The sequence below is a fragment of the Sprattus sprattus genome (assembly GCF_963457725.1).
Source record: "Sprattus sprattus genome assembly, chromosome: 10".
NCBI classification, from domain to species: Eukaryota; Metazoa; Chordata; class Actinopteri; order Clupeiformes; family Clupeidae; genus Sprattus; species Sprattus sprattus.
Genome location: NC_137908.1, coordinates 23696874 through 23723345, shown reverse-complemented (window position 1 = coordinate 23723345; position 26472 = coordinate 23696874). Strand labels below are relative to the sequence as shown.

Here is a 26472-nt window from a genome sequence, read left to right as displayed (position 1 = left end):
AAGGACACAGTATATGAAGGACACAGGACACAGGAAGCAGAACTCAGCAACGTCCCCACAAAGTGTCCTACGCTATCCAAGATTGTTGTTTATCGCTCACCTGAAATTTCCATGTCTTTTTTCTTCACCCCTAGACAGCATTGCGTGTTTTGCCAGGACACCTCAGGTTTCTGTAGGCCTCGTCACCCACCAAGCATCGGGCCGTCTCATCTTGCATCATGCCTCCAGGACCAGACAAGTCTCGTCTGCGTCCTCCACCTGTGTGACCCTGCCGGTGGGGTTTAATGTGAGGTAAGGGGTCGGGCAGGACACACGCTACATGTTACGTCAGGCCCTATAAAGAGAACAAGCCTTGGAGAGGGTGCCAGGTCTGTGGTCGTTAATGAGCATGTGTGAACAACATGACAGCAGGGGAGCCGCTCTAAAGAGGTGAGAGAGAGAGAGAGTGAGAGAGAGAGGGAGGGAGAGAGAGAGGGAGAAAGAGATAGAGAGGGAGGGAGCGAGAGTGGTGGGAGGAGAGGGAAAGAGAGAGAGGGGGATATGGGGAGAGAAAGACAGAGGTTTAGGGGAGAAAGAGAGAGAGAGAAAGTGGTGGAAGGAAAGAGAGAAAGAGTGGGAGACAAAGAGAGAAAGAAAAAGGGGCTGAGTGGGAGACAAAGAGAGATAGAGGCAGCTTGCATGATGCAATGCTGGCCAGATGCTAGTTTGCTGCTGACTCATTAAGAAACTTCTGCAGGTTTCTTTGGGATGCGTCAGACCTGGGCGGCCCCGTTGTGATCAAGACACGGTACACACAGAAACTCCACCAGCTGGTGAACGTAGCACCAGTCCTGTTTGACCTGCAGCTATATGTCCTCTGTGTCCTGTTTGTGTGTGTGTGTGTGTGTGTGTGTGTGTGTGTGTGTGTGTGTGTGTGTGTGTGTGTGTGTGTGTGTGTTTGTGTGAGTGTGTGTCTGTGTGTGTGTCTGTGTGTGTGTGTGTATGTGAAAACATATAACCACTAATGTTTCAGTTGAGCCTCAAAGTTAACGTATAGTTCATGTATCACTCCACTCACTTCAACATTCTCCTGCAATTAAAAATGTACTTCTAAAGAAGTCTCATAACACCACTAGAGTGATATAATGTATCACTCCAGTCGCTTCAACGTTGACTTGCAATTAAAATGTACTTCTAAAGAACTCTCATAAGAGTGATACCTTTCACGGCTGTCAGTGGTTAGTGGACATGAACCCTCCCCATGAGACTTATCATAGCATATCATATAATTATTATGTCTATATAAATACCATGTCTATATCATCGTGTCAGTTATTGTTTCATGAAATTGCAGTATCACGTCACCTTTTGCAGCGGTTTCCAAGACAGCTGTCATGTTAGACATCTATACCACAAAAAATAAATATTCCACATGCCGTCACGATAGCCTCAACATTAAACACATCACATGGCACTGTCAGCTCAATGTGAGTAATCTGCCCTGAGACCCTGAACAATGTCCATCATAACACACTAATAACAGTCATCTTAGTCTGTTAGTCTTAATCATGGAGGCTATCATTGCATTCCTCCAATGGTAGGGTCTATACACGGACACAAGATCAAGTTGATTACACTACCTATTCAAATCACCATGGTGCAAATATGACTTGACAGTGGTTGTTTCAGTAGGAGCCCAGAAAGAAGCCCATGAAAGAGAGAGTGAGAGAGAGAGAGAGAGAGCGAGAGCGAGAGAGAGAGAGAGAGAGAGAGAGAGGAGGGAGGAGAGAGAGAGCGAGAGAGAGATGGGAGGAGAGAGCATAATGGTGCCTTAGATGACTTGATAGTGGTTGTTTCAGTCAGAGCCCAGGCAGAAGCCCATGGGGAGATCTTCTGTCTGTAAGGAGTGACATCATCTCTCAAACCCCCACTGGATTCAATCCACCCTCATCAGTAATGTTTGGTTGTGTTTCTTCACAGTGACATGGTGGTAACACACATATAGCGGTAGCAAGCTATTATTATAACATCTATCATAAATCATATTTGAATACAACACTGGTGTAGGTCATACACACCAACAACAATGACATTTTAGTTTAGATTTATTTATTCAATTTGCACATAGAGGTACTAAGAGCACCATATGGCACTCCCTATTGTGCAGCAAAAGACCAAGCAAGCTTTAGAAAACATTACATTTGAAAAGGCTGTATGAAAACTTAAGGTGCTTTTAGTCAGCAGCGCATAGAAAAAAGAAACAGAAAAAAACATAACAACTCAGGATCAATAGTGGACAGACATTGTGCACATCCACACAAAAAAAGTGCATTCAAGTTTTCTATCCACCTAAATGTTATCCATGTTTTACACTATATCCACCCTCTGGTAAAAGTGGGCTAATGTTTCTATCAGTCTCCATCCTGTCAATACGAGAGCCTCATTAGCCTTCTTTCCACCAACACTGGTGATTTACAGGCTGTTGTTGTGAATGGTACTGAACCTGTCATGGTGGGGGGGTGGGGGGGCTTTTGTGCCATTGTGTTTTCTGAGAGCCCTCAAAGAAGAGAGGCGAAGAGTGGGAAAGAGAGCACCAGCAGCTCATTAAAGGGCCATTAGTCAGTTCCCTCAAGCAGATAAAAAAAAGAGAGCAAACGCAGCTAATGACAACAGACAGGCGGACAGACGCAAGCCTCAAGATCCGCACAGAAAGAAGATCTCCTTTCAAAACGCATTAGGTCTCACAGACTTCTACACACAAAAAGAAAGGATCCTTGGTGTGCGTTACGTGCAGTTAAAGTTTTTTTTAATGGTGGGGGGGGGGGGGGGGGGGGGGGATATTTGCACTCTGTTTCCCTTGCAGTTGACTTATTTTACACCCAGAACGCTCCCATGGACTCGTCTCATAAATAACACATGCAGTCAGAGCTGATAGAGGAGCAGAGGCAGGATGAGTCAGGCTGCCAAGACGGAGAGATAGAGAGAGAGAGAGAGAGAGAGAGAGAGAGAGAGAGGGAGAGAGAGACAGAGAGATAGGAGATAGAGAGAGAGGGAGATAGGGAGATAGGGAGAAAGGGGAGCAGGTCCCTAGAGGCACCCACACACACACCTGTAATTTCCCTCTTGGGTTGTAAAAGATGCTTGATCAAAACTACTTTGTGTGTGTGTGTGTGTGTGTGTGTGTGTGGGTGGGTGTGTGTTTGTGTGTGTGTGTGAACCGGTTTTAAAGAGTTGTGTTTATATGGAGATACTTCAGACAAATGCAGTCTGTCTAGTGCACATGTTATTACAATTAAGGAAAGATTCCCTCACCAAAGTCAGGTGGTGGGCTGCCACATTAACAAACCTCCTAACAATGCCTTACGCTTTTAAACCGTTAATGGTGCCGCTTCAAAGGCCGATAACAACCACTCAACGCCACCCTCAAAGGATGTATGCAATCCAGATCCCACTCCACGCCATTGGATTCACATCCATTACTATCACCATCTATAATTGAAGGTACCCTTTTTAAGCACGATTAACCATCCAATCATATGGAAAAAGTGCTGTCATCGTATGCTCTGTGTTCAGCTCCAACGGCTGAAAGCAGATCAGGTGCTGGCAGGTCTGTTTGTTCTCATTCTCTGAATGGGGTCGCATTTTGACAGATCAAACTTTACTGCCTTTCACAGCACAGTAGTAAAATGACATCATAAGAGGCTCTCCGATCGAGGCGACTTTAGCTTTAAAACGATTAATTTCAGTCAAGGCAGGATTCACACAGGAATAAAAATATTCAGATTAGGGATTAAAGTACAACACACCTGGATGGGCTGTTAATAACACTGTACAATTGAATTCACATGAGTGTGTTTTAAATGGGTCTGTGAATACCTAATGACATTAGAATCTTCCTACTACAAAACAGATGCCTAACTTTAGGATTCTGGTGTTAGAAAAACGTGTCTGTGTACCTTTATAAAATACAGCAAAAAGCACAGCGATTTTCCGAATGAAAATATGTAGATCAATATTCTCTACATTTACAAACATAACAAATAATTCAAACAAATATAATCTATCATCACTAAAATAACAAATGAAAAAACTCAGTATGTTAAAAAAAACTGATCCTAATAATTGGTTTCACATGTATTGTGATGAATTCAGTGCGTAAACCTACTGTTTGTTGTTGGCAAATCCATAAATCTGAAAATTGCACTTCTGCTGTGTAATTCTCTAATTGCACTGCTGCTGTGTAAGTCTGTTTGATGTATGTGGCTATTGTCCATCAAGTCTAACAGACAGTTCCCTCAAATTGGAAATTCCCTTTCCTAGATACTCACTGGCGCATGTAACTTAAGACCAACATTTTTGTTTTTGCATTTCTGTTTATGCCATTTCAACTGTTAACTGTTTACAGTACAGTGCCCCTGTATCCACGGGGGATACATTCCAAGACCTACCACGGATAGCTGAAACCACGGATACTAGCGAACACCAACAACAATAAGACATCAACAACAATAACTAATACAATTACAATTAGTCCAATTATGACAATATAACATAATAAAAGATATGTGAATTTGGTCTCTCTCCTGAATAAATGGGATTATTGCTTCACGATGGAGCAATGTAAGATATCTTGTACACAACTTTTTAAGCTTCCTTCCTTCCTTTCTTTATGTTTATGTTCTAGGCCCTCCCTTTGATAACAAGGACGGAGGAATCGAAGACAGAAATACATGTGAAATTACGAGCTTAAAGGCGTGAGTCACGAATGGAGCGGCAGAGCGGCACAGAATTTAAAACGTATGAACGGTTTGTTTTGAGATTTTTTCCATTTCATATTTTAAGCCACAGTAAACTGTGGATGGCTGAAACCGTGGTTACAGAATCGGTGGATACAGGGGTCACACTGCATAAATAAAGATGTTAGCTGGCCTCTGGAATAGGTGTGGGCCTGATCAGGTCCAGTTCTGTTCTAGGGCCTGTCTGTTATCCACGACCACATTGAATTAAATCATGAATAACTTTCTCTCATTCTACAATCACACAGCACTTACATTAGTGCTTATAACTCTTTTTACGTTAAAGTACATTTTACTTCACTAAATTAATTTAAACATGAAGCTTCTCTCCACTAGAAGAAGCCATTTCATCTTCATGAGCTGCCCACTCTATTGTAATTAGCTCAAAGTCCCTGACAAGCTATTATTCCTACCGTCTAAAATCCTGTTATTCCTGTTAGTTATTCCTACCCTACCTGTAATGAGTATGTAATTCCTGTGAGTTTGACCTCTGTGAGAATCTGCCCACAGCTGGGGTGAGGTGTTTTACTGGTCATAGAAATGTGGTTAGAAAACATGCCCTGCACAGAGTTCAAACTGGCCACTTGAAGTGGGAGGATGGTAAGAGAATCAGTCGGTTCTCTGTTAAACTCCCTGAATGCAAAGTCAAAAGACACATCCTGTAAGGATTGAGACTAGTCTCATAGCATCTCAGATAGCTGATAAAGGACAAAATACATTACAATACCAGTTGGTATGCCTTTTCTAACGTTTTGTTTACATTTCATTCTTTCACATGCTAATTACAACCAGTTTTTTTTTAATTTTATTTCATAACAAATAACATGCCTTTGGTTATTTCACCTTTATCAGCCAGCAGAGAAAACCAATCTGAAGTCCATCCCTGGGACAAGCTCAGCCTGTGGGGTCCAGTAAGGATGCTGGACTTCAGGCAGCTCCTGCTGTCCACAGCCTCAAATGGCATTGAAGGTTGCCCCCGACGACACCGACTTGCTCATCAGGAGTGGCATGAGCGATGACTCCGCCCCCTCGGCGGCCCCGCCTTCGATCAGGCCCTGCTGGTGCAGGTTGAGGATGGAGTCGGCGATGATGCGAGCGGTCTTCTTCTGGTAGCCTCCTGATGTAACCATGAGGATGGGGAGCCCCCGGCGACGGGCAGCCCGGAACACGATCTCATCCCTCTTCACAATGCCCTAGGGGGAAAGGACAGAGGCTGGGGTCAGTGCTTTAAGGTCTGGTCTCGTTTCTGGCAAAGGTTGCTAACATCTGAGCTCAATGTGTGGGTAAAGTTAGGGTAAGGAATTGGGTTTGGTTTAGGTGATGTTTAGTGAACAATTAGAAAGAGTGAACTTGAATTTTAACAAACCATCTGTAAAGTCTGCATAGGTGGACTATCCCAATAAAGTGTTATGAAAGTGATCTAGTCTTATTGTCATCTGAGATGAGTACAACATAATTATGCATTTGAAAAAGCATTTGGACAGGGGCATTCATGTATTCATTCCGTCATTCATTCATCACAGTAAGTTAGTTACAGTACATCCAGGGAGTTAGGTACAGTGTATGCACTTTGTGGCATCACGGTGGGCCAGCTTATAGTGGGGTGTGGCATTTCCCGGGAGGACTGGCTGCCACACCACAAGATGGCTGCCGGTCCAATGACTACAGGCCCCAGAATGCAGCAGGCACCCAGGTGTAGGTGCTTAATTGCAGGAGCAGATAAGGCAGGTGGTGCCTGTTGTGTGGGAGAGAGCCAGAGAGAGCAGAGCGCACCTGATGTGCGTTGGGAGCATGCATGGAAGCGCTTAGTGAAGCGCTTACTAGGCCACAACCGGAAGGGGGAAGGATAGCCCCAAGCCGGAAACCGCCTGGACAGACCCACTGGCAACCGACTTCAAGGAAAGTAGTTTAAGTTTATGTTTATTAGGAAAACCCTGCAAGAAGAGGGATCAAGAACATTTTGTGTTTTGGACTTTTAAGTTGTGTTGAAGGATCCTTTGCCTGAGTTTATGGAAACCCCTGAGTTGTACCTGTTTTGAGTGACAAACTTTATTAAAAACCCTCTTTTTACTGCCAGTTGTGACCTGATTCCTCAGTTACTGCACTGCCCACCCTGCAACCTGTTACAACTTGAATGTGGTTTTTTTTTACAAGCAGAATTCAATTGCCCACTCCTCAATTTGTACGAATCCCTGGTTACATCCAAACAATAATTGCACCCAATTCAGCTGTAGGGCTTGACAGCAACAGACTCAGCTGTGTTTGATTAAAGCAGAAACTAAACATAGCTGTAGGGAGGATAAACAACACTACATCCCTATAGATCCCGAACACGAGGCTATACATCATAAACAGCTCTTACAAGGAGTCAAACTGAGCCTCACATACCTGGCGAAATCTATTTTTCATTACAGCCAGATCAATGCCATTATTAGTGGTAATTCTAACGGTCCAATATCTGACTCTCGGGTAAACAGAGAGGCAGTCATCACGCCTCTGTCTCCTTTAAGACTTCTGACTCCAGCCTCAGTAGGATAGAGCAGATTCCCTGTGTCCCAGCAGAACGATTGGCCTCATATTTATGTGGGACTGTCTCCTCTGTGACTTACTGTTTGTCAGTATGGGAGAGGCCATTGGGGCGAGCTGATGGGCGCCGTCTGTAAAATCTAGGCTAACCTCATCCTGAGAACAGAGCAGCTTTTTATACCTTCAGGGGTGAAGCATTCTGTCACCGTAATAAACAGCTTTGGCCAAGCCTCATGAGTTTCCTATCGTGCCCATGTTGGCAGATTGCATTTTCAAAAATAAATACTTTTACAGGAATAGGGGTTCTGGGTGAGGACAAGACAATAACACTGGCTGCAGCCTGGGATGATTTGCTTAAAGAGCAACAGAGGGGGCCATTGACACAACAATTTTGTGCTGTGTTAGCTACTGCACATCCCTACTGTAATGGAAAAGATAGTATCTGTGGCCGAGTGTGTTTTCCAGCACTGCAGCAAGACCAGTCAGATCCATAACACCCATGACTTTTAGATAGCAGGGACTTTGGTTCACTGATGCAAGGCTGTGGGAAACACTGAGGCTACAGGGCTAAGATGATTGGATCAGATTAGCGGCAGCTTGGTTGTAAAATGCCTTAAGCAGGTGGGGGTGCCGGAAACACTATAATTGAACCCTCTGTCTTCAGACCCATGTCATAGTAGATCCCATGACATAACTTATCGGGCAGACATCTTGTCATAGGTCGTCATGACAGACAGTGTAAAGTGAAATCACAATGAAATGCCATCATCATCAGCCACTGTCATGACAGCTCAAAGAATTTTAGATAACAGCTTCTGTCTATTGTGATGTCATAGCATCTAAACATTTGATGTACTGATGAGGGTAACTGATAATGATAAGATAAAGCTGATGTTACACATGACTGACTGATTATCATAATAACTTGAAGATGTTGCCACTGCCTTTTATGACAGAGTTATGTCACTCTAAGGACAAGTCAATATCCCACGGCGGGTGTACTGACTAAAGTCGAGAGGTGAGGAAAGTGACTGACTAACAGCAATGTCATACCTGCGGCGAAATAGCCAGGCCTCCAAGAGGGTCACCGTCCAGGATGTCCGTGCCAGCGTTGTAGATGATAATATCTGGGAGAACCTCATTGAGCGCCCCTTCCACGTGCAGCTCCACCTTTTGGAGATACTCCAAGTCTTCTGTTCCCCAGTCCAGCTCCACCTTGCGCTTTATTGCTCCTGTACAGCACACAGCACACATACACTTTTTTAAGTCTCTCTTTTCAGCCCTGTCTACCAACCAGTCACCCAGGTTGAACCGAGATAACCGCAATAACTTCATTGGAAGTCCTCAAACATCGAGCTTCTTTAATATTTCATCACTATTCCTTATAGGATATACAGCCGCGGAAAAAATTAAGAGACCACTTTTAAAAAATTATCAGTTTTTCTTTTTTTACTTTACTTTATTTATTGGTATGTGTTTGAGTAAAATTAACACTTTTGTTTCATTCTATAAACTACTGACAACATTTCTACTGAATTTCAAATGAAAATACTGTCATTTAGAGCATTTTTTGCAGAAAAATGACAATTGGTCAAAATAACAAAAAAGATGCGTTTTTTCCAGATATTGATTTCTGATCTCTTCCTAAGTTAAAGCATTAGTATTGTGTAGTTTAAGAATCTATATGAACTTGTTTTCTTTGCATTATTCGAGATCTGAAAACATTCCATTTATTTTGCTATTTTGACCAATTGTCATTTTTCTGCAAATAAATGCTCTAAATGACAATATTTGAAATTAGAAATTTGGTAGAAATGTTGTCAGTTTTTTAAAGAATAAAACATAAATGTTAACTTTACTTTAACTCATACCAATAAATAGTAAAACCAGAGAAACTGGTAATTTTGAAGTGGTCTCTTAATTTTTTCCGCGGCTGTATCCTTGAATCCTTGAATCTTTGAATCCTTGAATCCTATTCTCGCCAGAGGCCAACAGACTGCCTACTGGATGCCCAGGTTATGAAATAGATGGAATGTAGTTCATAGGAAGCTGTCGGTTAATACTGGGATCATAGTAGAGTTAAGCGGCATTCCTAAAGCTTGATAACTTCATCCTACTTTTCACACTCAGGTTGGGTTGGGAAATGCTGCACCAGTCACTGGGCTTGATGCCACTGGACTGAACTAAACTGATTCCTACTGGCAGGGATTGGCAGAAATGAAAGAACCGCTGAAGGAGAAGGATTTCTGAAGAGCTTGCTGCAACACTGGTGGTTGACAGCCACATGCCAGTGTGGTTCATAATGACTAGACAAACAGACTGTTCTATACAACAGACATACACTCAATGAGTTTTGTCTTATTTGTAGAGGGCTGAAGGTAGTTGTCATATAGCAGTATGTCATTAATTATACAGCAGTGCATACAGCAGAATGGGATTACATTAATCGGAACAACAACTAAAAAGTTATTATAAAGAATATACAGTAAAGTTGGTCTTGCACTGTCTCCCTCACAACAAATTTCAATTGCAAAGTGTATCTGTTCGTCCTTCTCCTCAGTAATTAGCTGCGGGGCCAGCAGTCTGCTGTTAGCAGAGTCTCGGCTTCAACCTTCCATTAGTTTGAGCCTTTGCCTGTTCATTCAGGAAACGATCTGCAACAATGCAGCCCCCCCGCCCGCTCCCTTTCAAGCTAATAACAAAACCTGTGTGTAGCCTCATTAGTGTCTCCACTACTTTTAACTGCAGATGAAGAAGACTCCAGGAAAGAGCTACGTGCAAATGAGGTGCTTTTCTCTCCGCTTTGAAGTTATTTCAGTGTCACAGACGGCAATGTCTCTGGGAGGAAATGTAAAGACAGAACGCGAGCAGAAGGACGCCACGACGAGGGACTTATCTTGGAAAGCCAGACTGCACTTTTCATTATGTTTTCCCATGGGTCGTACAGGATTGACAGCACAAATGTATGGATTAATATGCTCACCTTTCATCAAGTCATGGTATAGATTGAATTAAAAGGGTGGGAAAAAATTCAGTAATTGGGGGTAAATGCTTTTCAACTTCACTGGGAAAAAGAGTGCTTAATCTGTCAAAGTGACAGTTTGTCAGTGTCGAGAAGAGTTATGGCTTTCCATAGTAATTACACTAATTTATTCAAATGCATGTGAAAGAATGACGACTTAATTATACAGCTTGGTTAAATTACTCATATTTGTCCCATTGTATGCATTGGTCAGCCGGTCACAACCCCTGCTGGTATGGACAGAAAGATATGATTCTGCTTCTTTAACACAGATGGAGCCAAGCAAGCTCTGCATTTTTTTCACAGTTTTAAAAAACTAGTGGGTTAATGCCTCCTACCAGACAGAGACACTTTTATAAAACTCATTAGGCCACCATCCATTTCTCATTTTCTCAGAATTCTTCTTTTTCTCAAAAAAAGAAATCCTTAACGTGACTTGATACGTAACACTGCCCCCTCCAGGTCATTGGTCTTCACTAAAATTTCACAAACACACACTGCTCTCCCTCTCTTCCTTCCGTCCCCTCCTCCCACTCCTTATGGTAATATGTGTGTCTCTTGGGATATTGAAGCGTCAGAAATTAGTTCATATATAATCATAAATTAATCAGCAATCCTTCCATCACAAACATTCACTTGAACCTCCTACAGACGTTGGATGGTTACGGGTAACTCCCCAGCATCAGCGGTGACACTCACTTTTGGCGTATCCATCTCCGGGGTAGATGTAGCGATTGTAGACATCCATTATGTACACACGTCTGTCTTCCAAGAAGTCGCGCTCATGTCCATTCCCCTACAGGGCACCAAAAGTTGAAAACATTGATACATGTCCAGACATAGTTACTCACTCTAACACATATTCTTTCCCCTGGGTAAGGATTAAGACATTTGTCAGATTGGACGCCACTTTTAATAAATTAAACTGTTCAATTGCATGAAAATATTTTTGGTTGAAATTGCAACACCAAATGTGTAAATGTGAAAACTGTGTATGTCTGTGAACGAGACTGATGTGCCAGTGATGTTCTAATAGGGGAGATTCAAATCCTCAGGTGAAAATGCATAACGGCTGTGGGGTATTCTAAGGGAGACCAGAGGCTACAGTGACCACTGCCACCACTCTCAAAAGGAGGACACCTTTGTCTCAAAAGGAGGACCAAGGGGCTAAAATAGGGCAGGCGGCAGACATAGGGCTGGAAAACCAACTGACAGTTGGAGGTGTTGTGACAGACGGAACCCATTGGTGGCTCTACAGTTGGTCAATATCGCATATGCACAAAATTGATGCATACTGATGCACATCCTTAGCTCATCTTCTCAAAGTCAACCACTGTTGCAGCAAGCTCTTCAGAAATCCTTCTCCTTCTTCAGGTATTCTTTCATTTCAGCCAATCCCTGCCAGTAGGAATCAGTTTAGTTCAGTCAAGTGGCATCAAGCCCAGTGACTGTTGCAGCATATCTATTGCTCTGCTGATCTACAAGGATAACTGTTGTAATGTTAACAGAATGTTGAGTGACGTTGGAGAACTGATACTATTGGCTCACAGAGATGATATGGGGCGCAGTGGTGCTTTGTGAGCGGTTGACCCAGGTTAATTTCCCAATCGCTGCAGGTTGTCTGTTCATCACTTTGGAGAAAAGCGTTTTCTTAATACCAGTCCTCTCCTTAACAGAGATATACGTGACCCAAGCTAAAGTTGGATGCGCTTTTGGCATGTTTTAAGCTAAGCTTAAATTTGAGTTAAAAGACTAGTTGGATGTACTGTATTCACATCAGAAACTGATATACCATCATAATTTCTTTCATCCCCTGACTCTTTTGACAATGTAAAAATGTTGAAAGAAGTTTGACTGTCAGAGCGACACAGCCAATCAACTCTCACTCATCCTGTGGAATTTTCGAGCAGAGACATCCCAACTCTCAGCTTGACACACACCTGCAGTCACAGAGAATCTATCAGTCATCATTATCTACATGTCACCGACACAGTCACTCCCTCTCACAGGCTGTCACTTCAACAATGGACACTCTGCCAAGCCCTTGACTTAAGTGCTAGAGGGTGGATATAAAAAAATACTGGTTCCAAAAAAGTATTCATGGGGCGCTAGAGAGCAGGCCATGGAGTAAGCTGCGTTTTGGGAAGTTGAATTGTATTTAAAAACTTTGTTATAAGCGCGTAATACTGCCCAAAAAGGTCTAAAAATTATATCCGAAGTTGTACATTAGATAGCCAGCAACTCTGTTTTATTTTATTTTGAGCAAACTGTCTAACAATGGCTAACAACCTTCGACAATTCATCTACACGGGAAGAAACACGGCTGACAGCATACAAGCCAGCATGACTGATGCTAAGACTGAACTTCTCGCATCTATGAAGGAAGAACTCTCTGCATTACTCAGGTCGGAACTGAAAGACGTCCTTGCAAGTGAATTTGAGGCTGTTAAAAGTGAAATACAGTCTGTCAAAACTGAAGTCGTTAATAGCATCTCATTGCTTCGCTCTGACCTGGACTCTGTGAAAACTACAGTCACTGACATGGAGCACAGTCTGACCACATGTTCAGATGATGTAGCGTGTCTTCAGACTACAGTTAGCAAACTTCAAGCAGAAGTCTCAGATCTACAACATAAGTGTCTCGATATGAAAGGGAGAATGAGAAGGTCGAATATCAGAATATTGAATGTGCCGGAAGATGCTGGTTCAGGTTCGCCATCTTTTGTCACAAAGTTGCTTAATGAAGTGTTTAACATGGGCAATGATGTGATGGTAGACAGGTCGCACCGAACTCCCCAACTGGAGAAAGCTAAGGGGAAGCCCCGAGCCATTATCGCTAAGCTACACTATCACCAGGATTGCGTGGATGTACTACGCCGGGCGAGGCAAGCGGGTGGTGCTTTGAAATATGGAGAAGTGTCCATTTCAATATTTCCAGATTATCCCCCCACCGTGGCACACGCAAGATCTGCATTCAATTAGGTTTAACAACTACTGATTCGAAACAAGCACTGTTATATGTCCAGTCGAACGTTGTCGATCGAGGGTGAGCCACCTCTAATGATGACTGAGAATTTGCAGAGTGCAGGCCTGGGTCTGGCACACTTTCTTTCATATCTGTATGACGATGTTCTGGTGAGTGAAAGGAGCCATTGAAAAACAAATACGTTCAGCTTTTGATTTTTATCTCTGTTTGATATTTTTTTTTTTCAAGAACGCTGGCTATCAGTTTCTGAATAGACAATGCCATGTTACCTTAAGTGATATAAAGAAGCGATATCTCAATTTTATTTTCAAAACTATTAGCAGAGCAACCTGTTGGAACTAGAGTTCCCCAATACAAGCACACATGTGTGGATACCACTGTAAAGGGTTTAGGGTTCACCGGGTGGGAAGCAATCGCACAAGGGTTTTCTTTAAGGGTTTTGTTTTGTTTTTTGGAGGATGTATCTTTGCTATTTTTATTACAGCTAGAGTCCATTAATAATTGTACACAAAATAGAAAATGGTTAAAGGCACCCAGTGCAACTTTATAGGCTTGAGACTCGAAAAATAAACATTCAATTTCTAGTCTTTTTTACACGTAGCAAGTTTCAATAACTCCATACCATTACATATCGACATTCAAGGAGCAAAGATGAGACGTCGTTGTGTGGTGAGAACTGATAGAAAATCGTACACAACAACAATCGCCGGTGGGGAGAGGCCATTTTTCCATTGACTGGAATCCTGCTTTATTTATTGGTGGCACCAATAAATAAAGATTTTGGGAAAATATGGCGGCGATTGTTATTGTTTACGATTTTCTATCAGGTCTCACCGCACAACGACGTCTAATCGGTATTTGGATAACCCATGAGTTTAATATGTATCTATATGAAGCCAATTTCTCCCCACTCTTAAATTGCTTAAAGAAAGATTTGGATCGCTGGAATCTCCTTCCCCATGGTGGGCTTTCCCTACCCAATTTTCAGTACTATTATTGGTATGCTAACATTAAAAACATAATGCACTGGATTCATTTTTCTAAGGTTAAAGACCCAAGTCCCAAGTGGCTGGAGCTTGAGCGTGCATCCTGCTCAAATATATCTTTACATGCACTAGCTTGTTCTAAAATACCCCTTCCAGAACCCATATCAACATACTGCATGAATCCAATTGTAAGGCAATCCCTCAAGATATGGATACAGTTCAGACGAGCTTTCTCTATAACTGAGATGTCTATAGATACCCCTTTAGTGGGGAATAAGATGTTTGACTGACATGACTGACATGGACTGAAAAGGGACTGAAAACAGTCAAAGATGTATATATAGGTGGCACCTTTGCATCTTTTGAACACTTGAGAACGCATTTTGACATTCCTAACTCACATTTCTTTAGATATTTACAACTTCGCAGTTTTGTTTCCGCAAATGTTCCTTCTTTTCCAATGATACCGCCATATTCCCTTTTAGACAGAATACTTAAGATGCCCCTTTGCCTTGGGGAGGTTGTTGGTAGGTTGACCTATCTACTCAGCATGGATAATTTGAAACCGTTGACAACATTAAAACATCAATAGGAGGAAGAACTGGACATAGAGATATCAGATGAGCTATGGCAAGCCGTTCTCAATAACATACACTCATCCTCTATTTGCCTACGACGTACCATTATCCAGTTCAAAGTCACTCACAGTTTGCATTGGTCATAAGCAAAATTGGCCAGAATTGCACCTTATATTGACCCAGAGTGTGATCGATGTTATACAGAGCCAGGCACTCTGTCACATATGTTCTGGAGCTGCCCTAAATTGAGTTTTGGGAGTTGATTTTTGCTTTTCTTTCTAGAGCATTACATACTCGTATTGACCCATCACCGATCATTGCCATTTTTGGAGTAGTACCACAAGATCTTGGCATAGGCAAATGGGGTAAAACAGTGATAGCATTCGTAACTCTCTTGGCCAGACGGATAATCTTATGGCTGGGTGGGTGGGGGCTGGGCTCCGGGTTGTTATGTGTCTGTTGTCTGTTGTATGTTAAAATACAATAAAAAGACTTTGCTCAAAAAAAAAGTATTCATAACATCGCATTTAAATGTTTGTTTTTGGGGTTGTGGTCTTTTATAGGAATAAAATAAAAGTATGCAGCCAGATTGACTGCAATAAAGAAAGAGGCAAAGCCACTGCACCGCAGGTTGTGGTGACAGAAATAATTAAACAGTATTAGCAACCTGCGGAGGTTCAATGTCACCTACTGTAACTAATTGGCAGCCATCATCAATAATTTAGAGACGCTTAAACAAATTGAAAGGTGTCTAAATTTAGTTCTGGATCGGGGAAATGGGAACCCAGTTAGGGGATGAGGACCTCCAAGCAGATGGTTAGATTTGCATACACTTAAGTGCTGGGGGGAGCCAGGGACTGGCTCCTGTCTGAATTCCCCTCCACTCCTGAGCTGAGAAATAGAAGTGAACTTAATCTTGACTTCTAACTTCCTGCCAAAGAAAGTGGAGTATTGATCCTATCCACGCTGAAAAATATGAAATAAAACCGTAAAAAGGGTCATGTAGAGATAAAACAGAAAATGGATCCTGCCTGGGAACCAGATCTGGGTTTTTTTTCGTAGAAGGTTCTTAGAATCCTGTTATCACTGATTCCCCTGCTAGAGGGTTAGGGTGGCGGATAGGATATGGGCCCGACCTGGAGTTTGTGTGAGGTCAAAATTTTGTCGAGGTTATGGTTCTGGATGGACGTAGGTCCTTTGACAGAGTTGTGAGTTAGGGCAAGTATTGCATAGGACTGTGTGGAACAGGTTCAATGTAGATCCTTCACCTTCTTCTTGAACCTATTCACAATTGGCATTTTTTGGGGGGGTGCCCCCGGGTAGCATATGAACTAGATAAGTATATCTCTTAAGTCTTAAATTGAGTTCAGTATCAACAACACACCTCGCCTCGGGGCTTCAGCCACTCCGACCTGACTGAAAATCTAATCCTGTTTATTGCTTGTGTGACATTGCTCTGGCGACACAATTTATGGTCTTGTTGCAAGACCTAATTTAGTTCATTAGCACACACTTAGCATTCATGAATGCATCTGCCTTGCCCTGCCCACCAGACAAGCTTCACTGCCAGGACATGTCATAGTTCCAGCCTCTAATTAGTGTGTGTGTGTGTCCCCCTCCCAAAATATTCTGGTCTCTTTAAGCTCTGCTGAGACAGCACCTCAGTACACACTCCTGGCTTCCATAACCATCATCACCACCACCATCACCCCCTCCCCCAGGCCGAAACTCCCCCAAAAACACACCCGAAACTCCAACCAAAACACACACACACGCGCACCAAATTCACCATGTCCCCCTGCACCAACTCCCGTCTCAGTCAATGAGCAAAAGACCATAATTATAATCAAGCCAGGCTTCAAAATGCTTATGGCAGTTAGGAATGGGGAGAGCAAGCAAAAAATATGCGCAGGGGAAAAAGAAAAAGAAAAGACCCTAAACTTCTGGTCAGTGTTAATTGGCCAGGCTAACTGGGCTAGGTATGACTCATCGCCGGGGAACAAATTAAAAATATAAATAGAGACCGGAGGTGATGCAACTCTGTTTCTGTGAATCTTCCAAACATCCACACTCCTATGCTTACATGTAAGCAGACTAATGCCGAATGCCTCTAAAAGCATACGCTGGAAATGCATTCTAAGTACAAGCACACTGCGTTATCAGTAACAAATGTTTGCCCTCTAATAAATAATAAAGTAATTATTATCCAAACAAACGATGTGAGTAGTAATTATAAAGACGGCGAAACATTTTGAGATCCAAAAACAACAATATACGCAGCACTCCAAATACTGCATTAGGGAGAGTTATACTCAGTAATTAAATAACAAATATTTACTCACTAATACGTAACAATTAAATTGCACGGTAAACAGACAGACAGAAAGAACTGTTTTAAGGACTCAGAATTTCATTAACACAGAGTATAAACCTAATTACACGCAGAATAAACACAAAGATTTTCTGGCCGGGTAACGAATGTTCCCAGGGCCTGCAGAGGGTAGGTTTGTTTCACAGAGATGCAAATCAGAGCGTTCAGCTACACACACACTACACACACTTCAGCATCATTCTGTTTACCCCTCATAGCACCACCCAGTACCACAACATCAGCTGGCTCTCAAACCGCTCTTGGCTGGCTCGGATCAGATCAAAGCCAGATTCACAGACCAGGGCTGGTTTTCAAGATAACAGTGTCTCTTAGTCTTTTAGGAAGACTTTGAAGAGTATCCTTACAATTAAGTTGTTTCATTTTCCACGCATCTTTCCTAAACCATCTCTTAAGAGTATCCCTGAGTGAAACCTAATTTTCGCACGATGAAACACTGAACCCTGTGTTTCTGGCATCGATTTTAGTCATTCATGTAGGTTTGAGCGTACGTGTGAGATGAGTATGATGGGCATGACTCAGATTGAGGCGCAAATGATCATTATGAGAGAGAACATATGCCCCCAGCAGATCCGCACCAGATCGGGATCAAACCCATACCAGGCTCGGTCCAGATCTGGTTCAGTCCCCGGTTCAGATTCGTTTTTGAGTCTGCTGCACTCAGGGTTTCCCCAGGGCATAAACTACAGCAGTGGAGCAGGAGTAGCGTTAGAAACAGCAGAATAGACATTACTACGTTCCATGTCAAACCCGTAACAGGAAGTAAATTAACCGTTGGCCGCACCAGTGGTGTGTTTGTGCAATACCGGCCATTCCATAACTGTTAAAAATTACAGGCATAGTATGTGTTTGTTCATTTATTAGTATCCATAGCAATAAGCTTCACCAAAGTCCCCAGTAAAGTAGAAAGCTCTCTACATGGAAGAACGTAGAAGACGCCAAGAGCCAGCACTGCTTTTTGCTGTGTCTGAACATAGTGTATGTTTCACCAGTAATTGTGCTCCTTAAGAACCGCAGCTGTGACCTTGACACTGTTAATGCCACTGCTTGCTGGCACCGTATGGCTTGACTGGGCAGGCTTGTTTAGTTGAGCCCAAGGAGAACAGCTTGTCCTCAGTTACCCTCTCAACAACACCACGATGCCTCCCAAAAAAACTAAACAAAACACCAGGACCCCGCTCTCCTTCACCTGAGGTAAACTCTCTTGGTCAGACAAACAACTCTGTTCGACTGTAATTGTAAAGCCAATACAAGATGCCACTGCCATACCCTCCATGGCTGTATGGTCTGTGAGTACAGTCTCTGCCATGCTTCTTCAGACTGCTCCAATAACTTAAAGTTGCTCCCAATGTTCCAGACAGTTAAACATCAGGCCCAAATGACTTGTGGATACAATCCAGGGGATACTATGTTTTTTTTTTTAAATTGTAATTGTTTTTGTTGGAATCATAAAAATGACCATTTCATTCAGGGGTTTGTTCTCTTCAAACCCCAAAAGCATTGCGGCAGGAACGTACACAGAAGTGTGCTAAGGTTGCTTGGGCAACTGCCCGTTTGCCCTCTTCGATCGAAGTTGCCCCTCCGAAGGAAATAAGTTGCCCCTCCTAAGGAAATATTTTATAATAATAATATTTGCGATTTACATGGCGGGGGCGTGGCAGTCGCGGTAAGTGACAGTTTAAAATGATATTCTGAAAATTTGCGATTGCATGGCGGGGGGCGTGGCATTCGTGGTAAGTGACAGTTCAAAATTATATTTTGAAAATGTGCGATTACATGGAGGGGGCGTGGCATTCGCGGTAAGTGACAGTTTAAAATTATATTTTGAAAATGTGCGATTACATGGAGGGGGCGTGGCAGCGGCGGCGAAAAAAATATTGTGTTGCCCCTTTTCTCCAGGGCAGAGCAACTGCCCTTCAAAATTCCTGTGCCACCCCTGCATTGCAGTGTGGGTAATATAATGACCTGCCATGAAAATCAAAACCATTTTTTAACCATCATATCAAACCAAAAGAGACAAATTATGCGATTAGACCTTTATTCTGTCGATGTTATGACTTAAAATTATTACATGACTACAGCGTCTCACTGCTCAAAGCTTTGACTCTTCCCCATCCAGTGGGCGCGTTTCGCCGAAAGGACTTTGCAAGTGACGCATATGCTAGAGGAAGAAGCACATGGTCGGGCTGATCCCAGCTCTGATCTCACTCATTAACACACACACACACAAACACACACACACACACACACACACACACACACACACACACACACACACACACACACACACACACACACACACACACACACACACACACACACACACACACACACACACGCACAAACACACACACACACAAACCGGAGGTGGGAAAAAGTCAGGGAAGGTGAGGGGAATTTAAAATAGTCATAAAAGCCCTGGTGAGCTTCGCCTGCTGCTAACAAGATATTGAGCCAAGTGCTTGTGTCAATACTTGGATTGTGAGCCAAGTTTTTTTTTTACATTGTTGTATCGATGCCTGCCTTCAACTCTCCATTATAGCAAGGGTAAAACATGCTCAGGGAGTTTCACCTCCACATCTCGCTGTTATTTACCAAAAACTGGGCTCTACTGTTGAGGAACTCTGTGCTGTAATTGGCACAAATAATAAGCTCCATCAACTCTATTCAGTGAACTTCAGCTATTCGTGCAGCAGGACATGCATGAACTCTCAAAGGAGGGTCACAAGAAAATAGTTTTGTATTCATGTTTCTTGAACCTTTGTTTAATTACATTACTTCTGTGGGCCCCTGTTGCGAAACATACCATTAAATATACCATTAAAGACCATTCAGTGCTTTGGTAATTACATAATAACTTCATGAACTAATCAAGATATTAAAATATTCACTATATAAAGGAAATCAAGGAGAAAATATAGCTGTAAGCAGCAATGAGTGGCCAAGCAGCCCAGCAGGCCATAGCTGCAATGTAACCTTGATGTCATTATGTCAAGGTTCCATGGCAGAATGCACTCATAGCAAGTCTCATATGAATTGACCAACTATAAGCCAAGATATGAGCTCACTTCCTGTTTGGCAGCTGAACTGCTGAATTCGATAGGCTTTACCAGACAAATGGTTTTGAAAATAAAAAAAATCTGTCTAATAATCTCTGTCTGAGGATCATTTGTGCTACATTTGGGAAAAATTTGTGGCCACTGAAACTTTTAAAGGTTTTTGATTAAACCCAATATTGTAGCCACATACATCTAGTTGACAAGATAGGTCCCTAACCTCTTGGGTATTTTGTAACAAGATGATTAAGACAGACCAATCCAGCACTGCAGTAACGTTAGGTCGAACAAGAATCTTAATTCTCCTCATGCATGCAGTTGTTTGAATATATTCCATGACAGAAACTTACAGCCTTTCAGATGCAAATCCTCAGTATACCACAGGAGAAATATACCTTCGCCATTCAATTCACTGGATCAAACAAAGTGCAGATCCTGAATACATCACTAGAGGTCAAGTTTTTATCTTAACTTACAAATGGCAGATATCAAACCCGAGTCATCTGTCTATCAACACTATACCACCAACACACATAACTTCCCCCCATTCATTTACAATTGGAAAATAAGAACCAGCCATTAAAAAAAAAAACAGCAGACTATCAACTAGCTATATACAAGCACACTGGAAAGCATGTGTCTGGCCTGTTTTCACTGCAATGGAATCACACAAAACAAGAGAGTCAAAATGGCTCCAAAAACCATCATTATGAAAACAACTAGAATAACAGAAGGGTGCACTCCCATAATAGTAAGAAAGGGTGGAAACACAGTGGGTGCCTATGCAGCTTTGCTACGTGGCTCTCCAAAAACAAGGCCAAACAAACACTGTGTACAGAAAAAAAACAGCCTGTAAAATCAAAGCAAGGAAGCCAAACAGCAGAACAGAAACAGCACAGCTATCCATAGGCAGGCATTGGATAAATGGTGCCAGAATGGCAGGGCATTGATTGCACCGCTAAACAGGTGGTATTATCTTGTCCGCGGTGCTAATGCTTCGCAGGGGGATTGATTGAGTGAAACCGAAGAAAATGACTGCTGTTCACCTGATGGGCATCCAGATCGATGATGGTGGCCCGGCAAACACCTTCCACTCGCTCAAACAGGAACTGTAGGAAGTACAGAGAAAGAGGTGGGGAGAGGGAAAGAGAGAGAGAGACAGACTCAGTGAGATGGAGGGAGAGTGTGATGGGGAGAGCCAGAAAGAGAGGGAGAGAGAGAGAGAGAGAAAGAAGGGGGAAGAAAGCGAGAGATCAGAGGACACACAGAGTGCCATGCCACCTGCAGCTGTGGCAGGATGATCAGATTCAGTTCAGATGTACTTGTGCAAAGCTTACAGCCAAACAATTTGTCTTACATGAATTATTAAAAACATCCATTTGTCCTCAGAGATTGACGTATCGCAAAACCACATAAAAGGACAAAAAAGAAAACCACTGGCAGTGAGACACTTCTAAATGTATCTGGAAGAAAGAGACTAGAGACAAATGTGGTACAGTAGATGAAAGAAGGAACGGACCCATTAAAAAGTGAGAACGAGGACAACGCATGTCCGTGTCGGGAGGAAAACACAAACGAATGGGTCTTCGGTTTTTCACAGGACAGTTCCATTTTAGAGAATAGTAGAACTAAGGGATCCTCTGGGTTAAAATAAGTCTTCACAGATGAATACTAGTGTAAAACTGCAGCCTTAGAAGTCTTCAGATGAATACTAGTGTGAAACAGCAGCCTAGATGTACACATCCATCATGAGTCCATCTGTGGACACTGATAAGACTCAAGTTTGTATTATAAGGTCAATCTTTATTCTCTGCTAGGTTTATGGAACTTAAAAATATTTTTCTGATATAATGGTATTCATGGATAAATGTGAATCTTCAGACCCAACTGTCTTTTTGTATTTCTGCATTTCATTTGTGTTACATCAAGACTCAGATTCAGCCCTGTCTGGCCATCAGCCACAGACAAGACACAGACACAGCCCTGTCTGGACACCAGTCACAGACAATCAAGGTCCGCAGTGCCCTTAACGTCCTATTCATGGCCCAAGTACTGTACATAATATGGCCATATATTGAGCTGGGAAAAACACCATAAGGGCTCAACTGAGAATCCTTAACATTGCTCTGAGTAGAACCTTTGGCAGTTCTGTTGTAGAGACAGAGGTAAATAACCCTTTTATTCTATGAATTTAATAAAGAGGACTTTTGTGCATAGATAAACCTATTTTACAGTTTTTTACAATCGGATACACACTCAAATCAAAAGTGTAACACAATTATCAAAACCTTCACTCAAGGAGCAAAACAACGGCTCAGATCTGCACAACTATAAGCACATTTAAACATCACACTTTTTGCGAAACCATACACACAAGTGATTTGCAAAGCACTAAACACACTTTTATGCTTTAGACACAGACGTATATCAAGAGGTCACTTCCTTGCAATTCCAAAACACTGACTGCCAAATTACCACACATGAGCCGGTTAAATAAACACAGCCATCAAGTGCCCAAACACACGTGATTGCTTAATTGTAGACACAACAAACAGGTTTAAGCACCATAGATATGCAGCAGATGAGTAACTGTAATCTGTCTTCAACCAAAATGGAAGGGTCAGAAGAAGAAGATGAAGAGTGAGGGAGAGAGGGGGAATCCAAAGAAATAGGAGAAGGAGGAAGAGGAAGAGGCCGAGTCCATGCCATGAGACTGAGGTCAAGGTGGAAGTAGAAGTTTTCACGTTTGTCTGATATTTGCTGAGCTTACAGTGTTATGCACACTACTGAAGTAGCATGAAAACTAGGACATGTTTTGTTGTGATTCTCCATCTTGACATGTTGACTGATTTGAGAATTACGTAAATAATATTTTCATCAGCATTGGTCTTGTGTAGTGTTTTTACTGTATTGTGTATTTTCACTTTCTCTGTGTACTTCACTTACACTACTCTAATCACTGAGAAGTAGTATTGCTAAAAGTGTTTTAGGTTTATAACAGAAGTGTGTAAGTGGTACAAACAGAATTCAGTATATGCAATGTGTGTGTTTCATATGGTAACAAAATATGGTTTTGTTAAATGAGTGTATAGATTTTACAAGAGTGTTTCATTTTGCAATGGATCTGATGTTTTTGCTCTTTGGGTGTGTGGTTGTGCTTATTGTGTGAGGCGATTGAAAAGCAAAACAAAGCAGTCAAAATTGTGTGTAGCCGATCGTAAAAAACTGTAATGAAGAGGACTTTTTTGTGCATAGATAAACCTATTGGTAACCATCAACCTAAAATAGTCCCCTCTGTGCTTTTTGCGCTGTCAGAGAACTGAGAGAGAGAGTTCCACATACAAGGTTTCACAAATAATCCTTAAAACAAATTAGTCTTTTGGAATGAATGATTGATATTCATCATAATTTGTGTTTGTTCAAGAATTATAGAATTCTTAAACAAAACACAAACAAACAGTAGATCAAATTCACAATGTAATATTACAGGACGTCACACAGAGTCGTAATCTCAACGTCTCTTTGCTGTGATCTACGACCCATTGTCACAACCAATTACAGTATCCGACACAAATGCTGAATAATTAGTACTGAATGATCGTTACTCAATGAAGACATACATTCTGAAGATGGCATCTCACGTTGCTTACCTTGATGGCTAGGGTTATATCTGCATAAGCACAGAAGCCTCCTCCCTTGTCACTGGAGCAGTGGTGGAAGCCCCCTCCTGTGACAGAGGATCATTGGTTCAGTGTGTATGCTACAGTTTGAGTGTGTGTGTGTGTGTGTGTGTGTGTGTGTGTGTGTGTGTGTGTGTGTGTGTGTATGCTACGCTACAAGATGCTTAAACCCCCAGGAGTCCGTGGCTATGTTCAGACAATATGGAGGTTCTGAAATGCTGTGAAATTTAAGCAACTTTAAACGATGGTTCAAAAGACAAGTTAAGTAATATAAAAATAATAATATATAAGTAGTATGCATGTCATGTTTGTATTTTTCTCGAAAATCCCTTTCAAATAATCATACTGTGAAAAGTAGTTTTGTACTGTGCAAAAACATACACTGAAATTGTATTTAAGCATAAAAGCTCTTAACCATCAATATATATGAACAATTAAATGGCCACCTAACATTGACTCTGTCATTGTAAAAGACACCCCCTCCCCCCTCCCCATCCTAACACAAAGCCGTCTCACAAAGGAATGTCTTCTTGAGAATAAAATAAGACAGAATTGTCCACACTGCAAGTACAGACGATAAACCTACACATGCAAACGTAAACGTTGACACAAATCACACTCCATAACCGTCCAAATGCAATATATTGTATGAGTCGTCATACAGTAAAGAGCCTAAGAGCTCACAGCAGAACACACAGCAAGCTTAGAAACAATACTCATGACCGGCAATGTCGATTCGATGTTTATAAATATGTGGTATATGGTATAGTACTCGTCATAAAACCACTATTAAATATGTAACGCTATAAAAAATTGAGCAGACACCCTTTCTATCTTGAAATCTAGACTAAAGACATTCCTCTTTAGTGCATCCCATAGTCATTCATTTTGCATCAAAAACCTGTCACCTGTCGCAACATTCTTCGTTCATCTTGTTTGCCATGTTGTTGTGTTTAGTAGAAGGGGGCTACAGACAGCGCATGCTCTTCTGTGAAAGTGGGCCTTTACAGATCCCGGGTACAGCATGTGACGTGTACTGTTGTTGTATCCTGCCACCTTTGCTATGCTTGTATAACTAAAAGCCCCATGCACCAAGTCACGCAACCATAACTAAACATAACTCATCAAAACTAAACTTACAAACAATTCAACAAAATTCCCATTCAGCTTGCCAGGTAGCCTCTCCTTCTATATCATATTATGCTAATATTGATAAAGTGGCCATATCACCTACTGTTACTGTTTACCCAAATGTATCTCTTTATCTGTTTATCAAGTTGATGCTTACTAACCAAATGTTCTCTATCTTATAGCATGTCTTTGCTCGCAAATGCAGATGGCTGTGTAACCATTGTTCCTCATCACCATATCCTTTAACTCATACCAACCCACTGTCCATCCTTGTAATGATTATATTAGCCCTTTGCACAGACGTCATCTCTCACTTTTGCTTGCCTTTTGCAACTTAGTTTTAAATTTTTGTTTATTGTCTCATTACTATTTGTGTGTATTTATGTTTTGTAAGTTTCACTACTATTTGGGAGTTGTATATAAGCTACTCGATGTCCTACAGTTCCCCAGGGATACATAAAGTATCCATCTATCTATCTAATTACAAACATGCATACTGGCTGCCAAACTCTATCCTCTCACTTTGTCCCCTCCTTGTCTACGTGAAGCAGAATTAACTGTAAGAATGTCCATGTTCTGGATTGAATCATCCAGTGTTTGGCAAGGGGTCAAAAGGTAGGGGTCACACCCCAGCTTGTAAACCTGGACTGTTTGTTTCTCATTGGTTGCTATAAGGCACCCGAGAGCCTGGTCATAGAGAGAACCTCAAGAGTTTTGGGATTTCCAAGCATATACATGTTTGGTCTTGAATTGATCCTTGTGATGTGGGCAGTAGTCTGATTATGGTTTTCTTCTAATCTGAAGTACCTGCTATAGCTGTGTAATTTGATTAGCCCATTGTAAACTCTGCCTGAGCATACCCAGAGAACGAGGGTTGGTGGAGGGAGAATGTTGTCTTAAGGCATCAAGGATAGATTGTGGCCTTAAGGGACTGGCTGAGGGCAGAGTACAAAACCACTTTAAAGTGTTTGGGGGTCCTCTTCGCTCTTTTCTCTTTTTCCTCCGCTTTTTCTGCTGCTGCTTCTCCTTTCCTGTCTGAGTGTGGAGATCCTCTCTTCCCCTGCACTCTAATTCTATCATTATGTCTGTGTCTCCTTCACCATTTCTCTCACCCATTCATTCAGTTGTACTTATTCATTTGGGTTGTATATTACATTCAGTTTGATTGACACTTGTAACATATGAGCTTGCTGTGTATTGTATTAATAAACGGTTCATTCCTTAACCATTCATACAACTCCTCTTGATCCATATTATTACATAAATTAAGATCTCACAATTGGTGTATATACTGTTTGGTTAATACTATAGGTAATTTAGTATTTTATAGAGTCAGATTAATT

At 41.9% G+C, this 26472-nt stretch overlaps 1 protein-coding gene across 1 annotated transcript in view; it reads right to left on the bottom strand.

Moving 5' to 3' along the window:
- Positions 1 to 4931: 4931 nt before the first annotated feature.
- hdac11 (histone deacetylase 11) overlaps positions 4932 to 26472 on the bottom strand; it is a 33185-nt gene continuing 11644 nt past the window's right edge. Inside the window, exons 7-11 of the mRNA XM_080846346.1 lie at positions 23969 to 24045; positions 21365 to 21427; positions 11023 to 11119; positions 8355 to 8533; positions 4932 to 5968 (exon numbers count right to left, since the gene is read on the bottom strand). Coding sequence (XP_080702472.1) covers positions 5729 to 5968; positions 8355 to 8533; positions 11023 to 11119; positions 21365 to 21427; positions 23969 to 24045 — 656 coding nt within the window. The 3' untranslated portion in view covers positions 4932 to 5728. The remainder of the gene's footprint in view (positions 5969 to 8354; positions 8534 to 11022; positions 11120 to 21364; positions 21428 to 23968; positions 24046 to 26472) is intronic.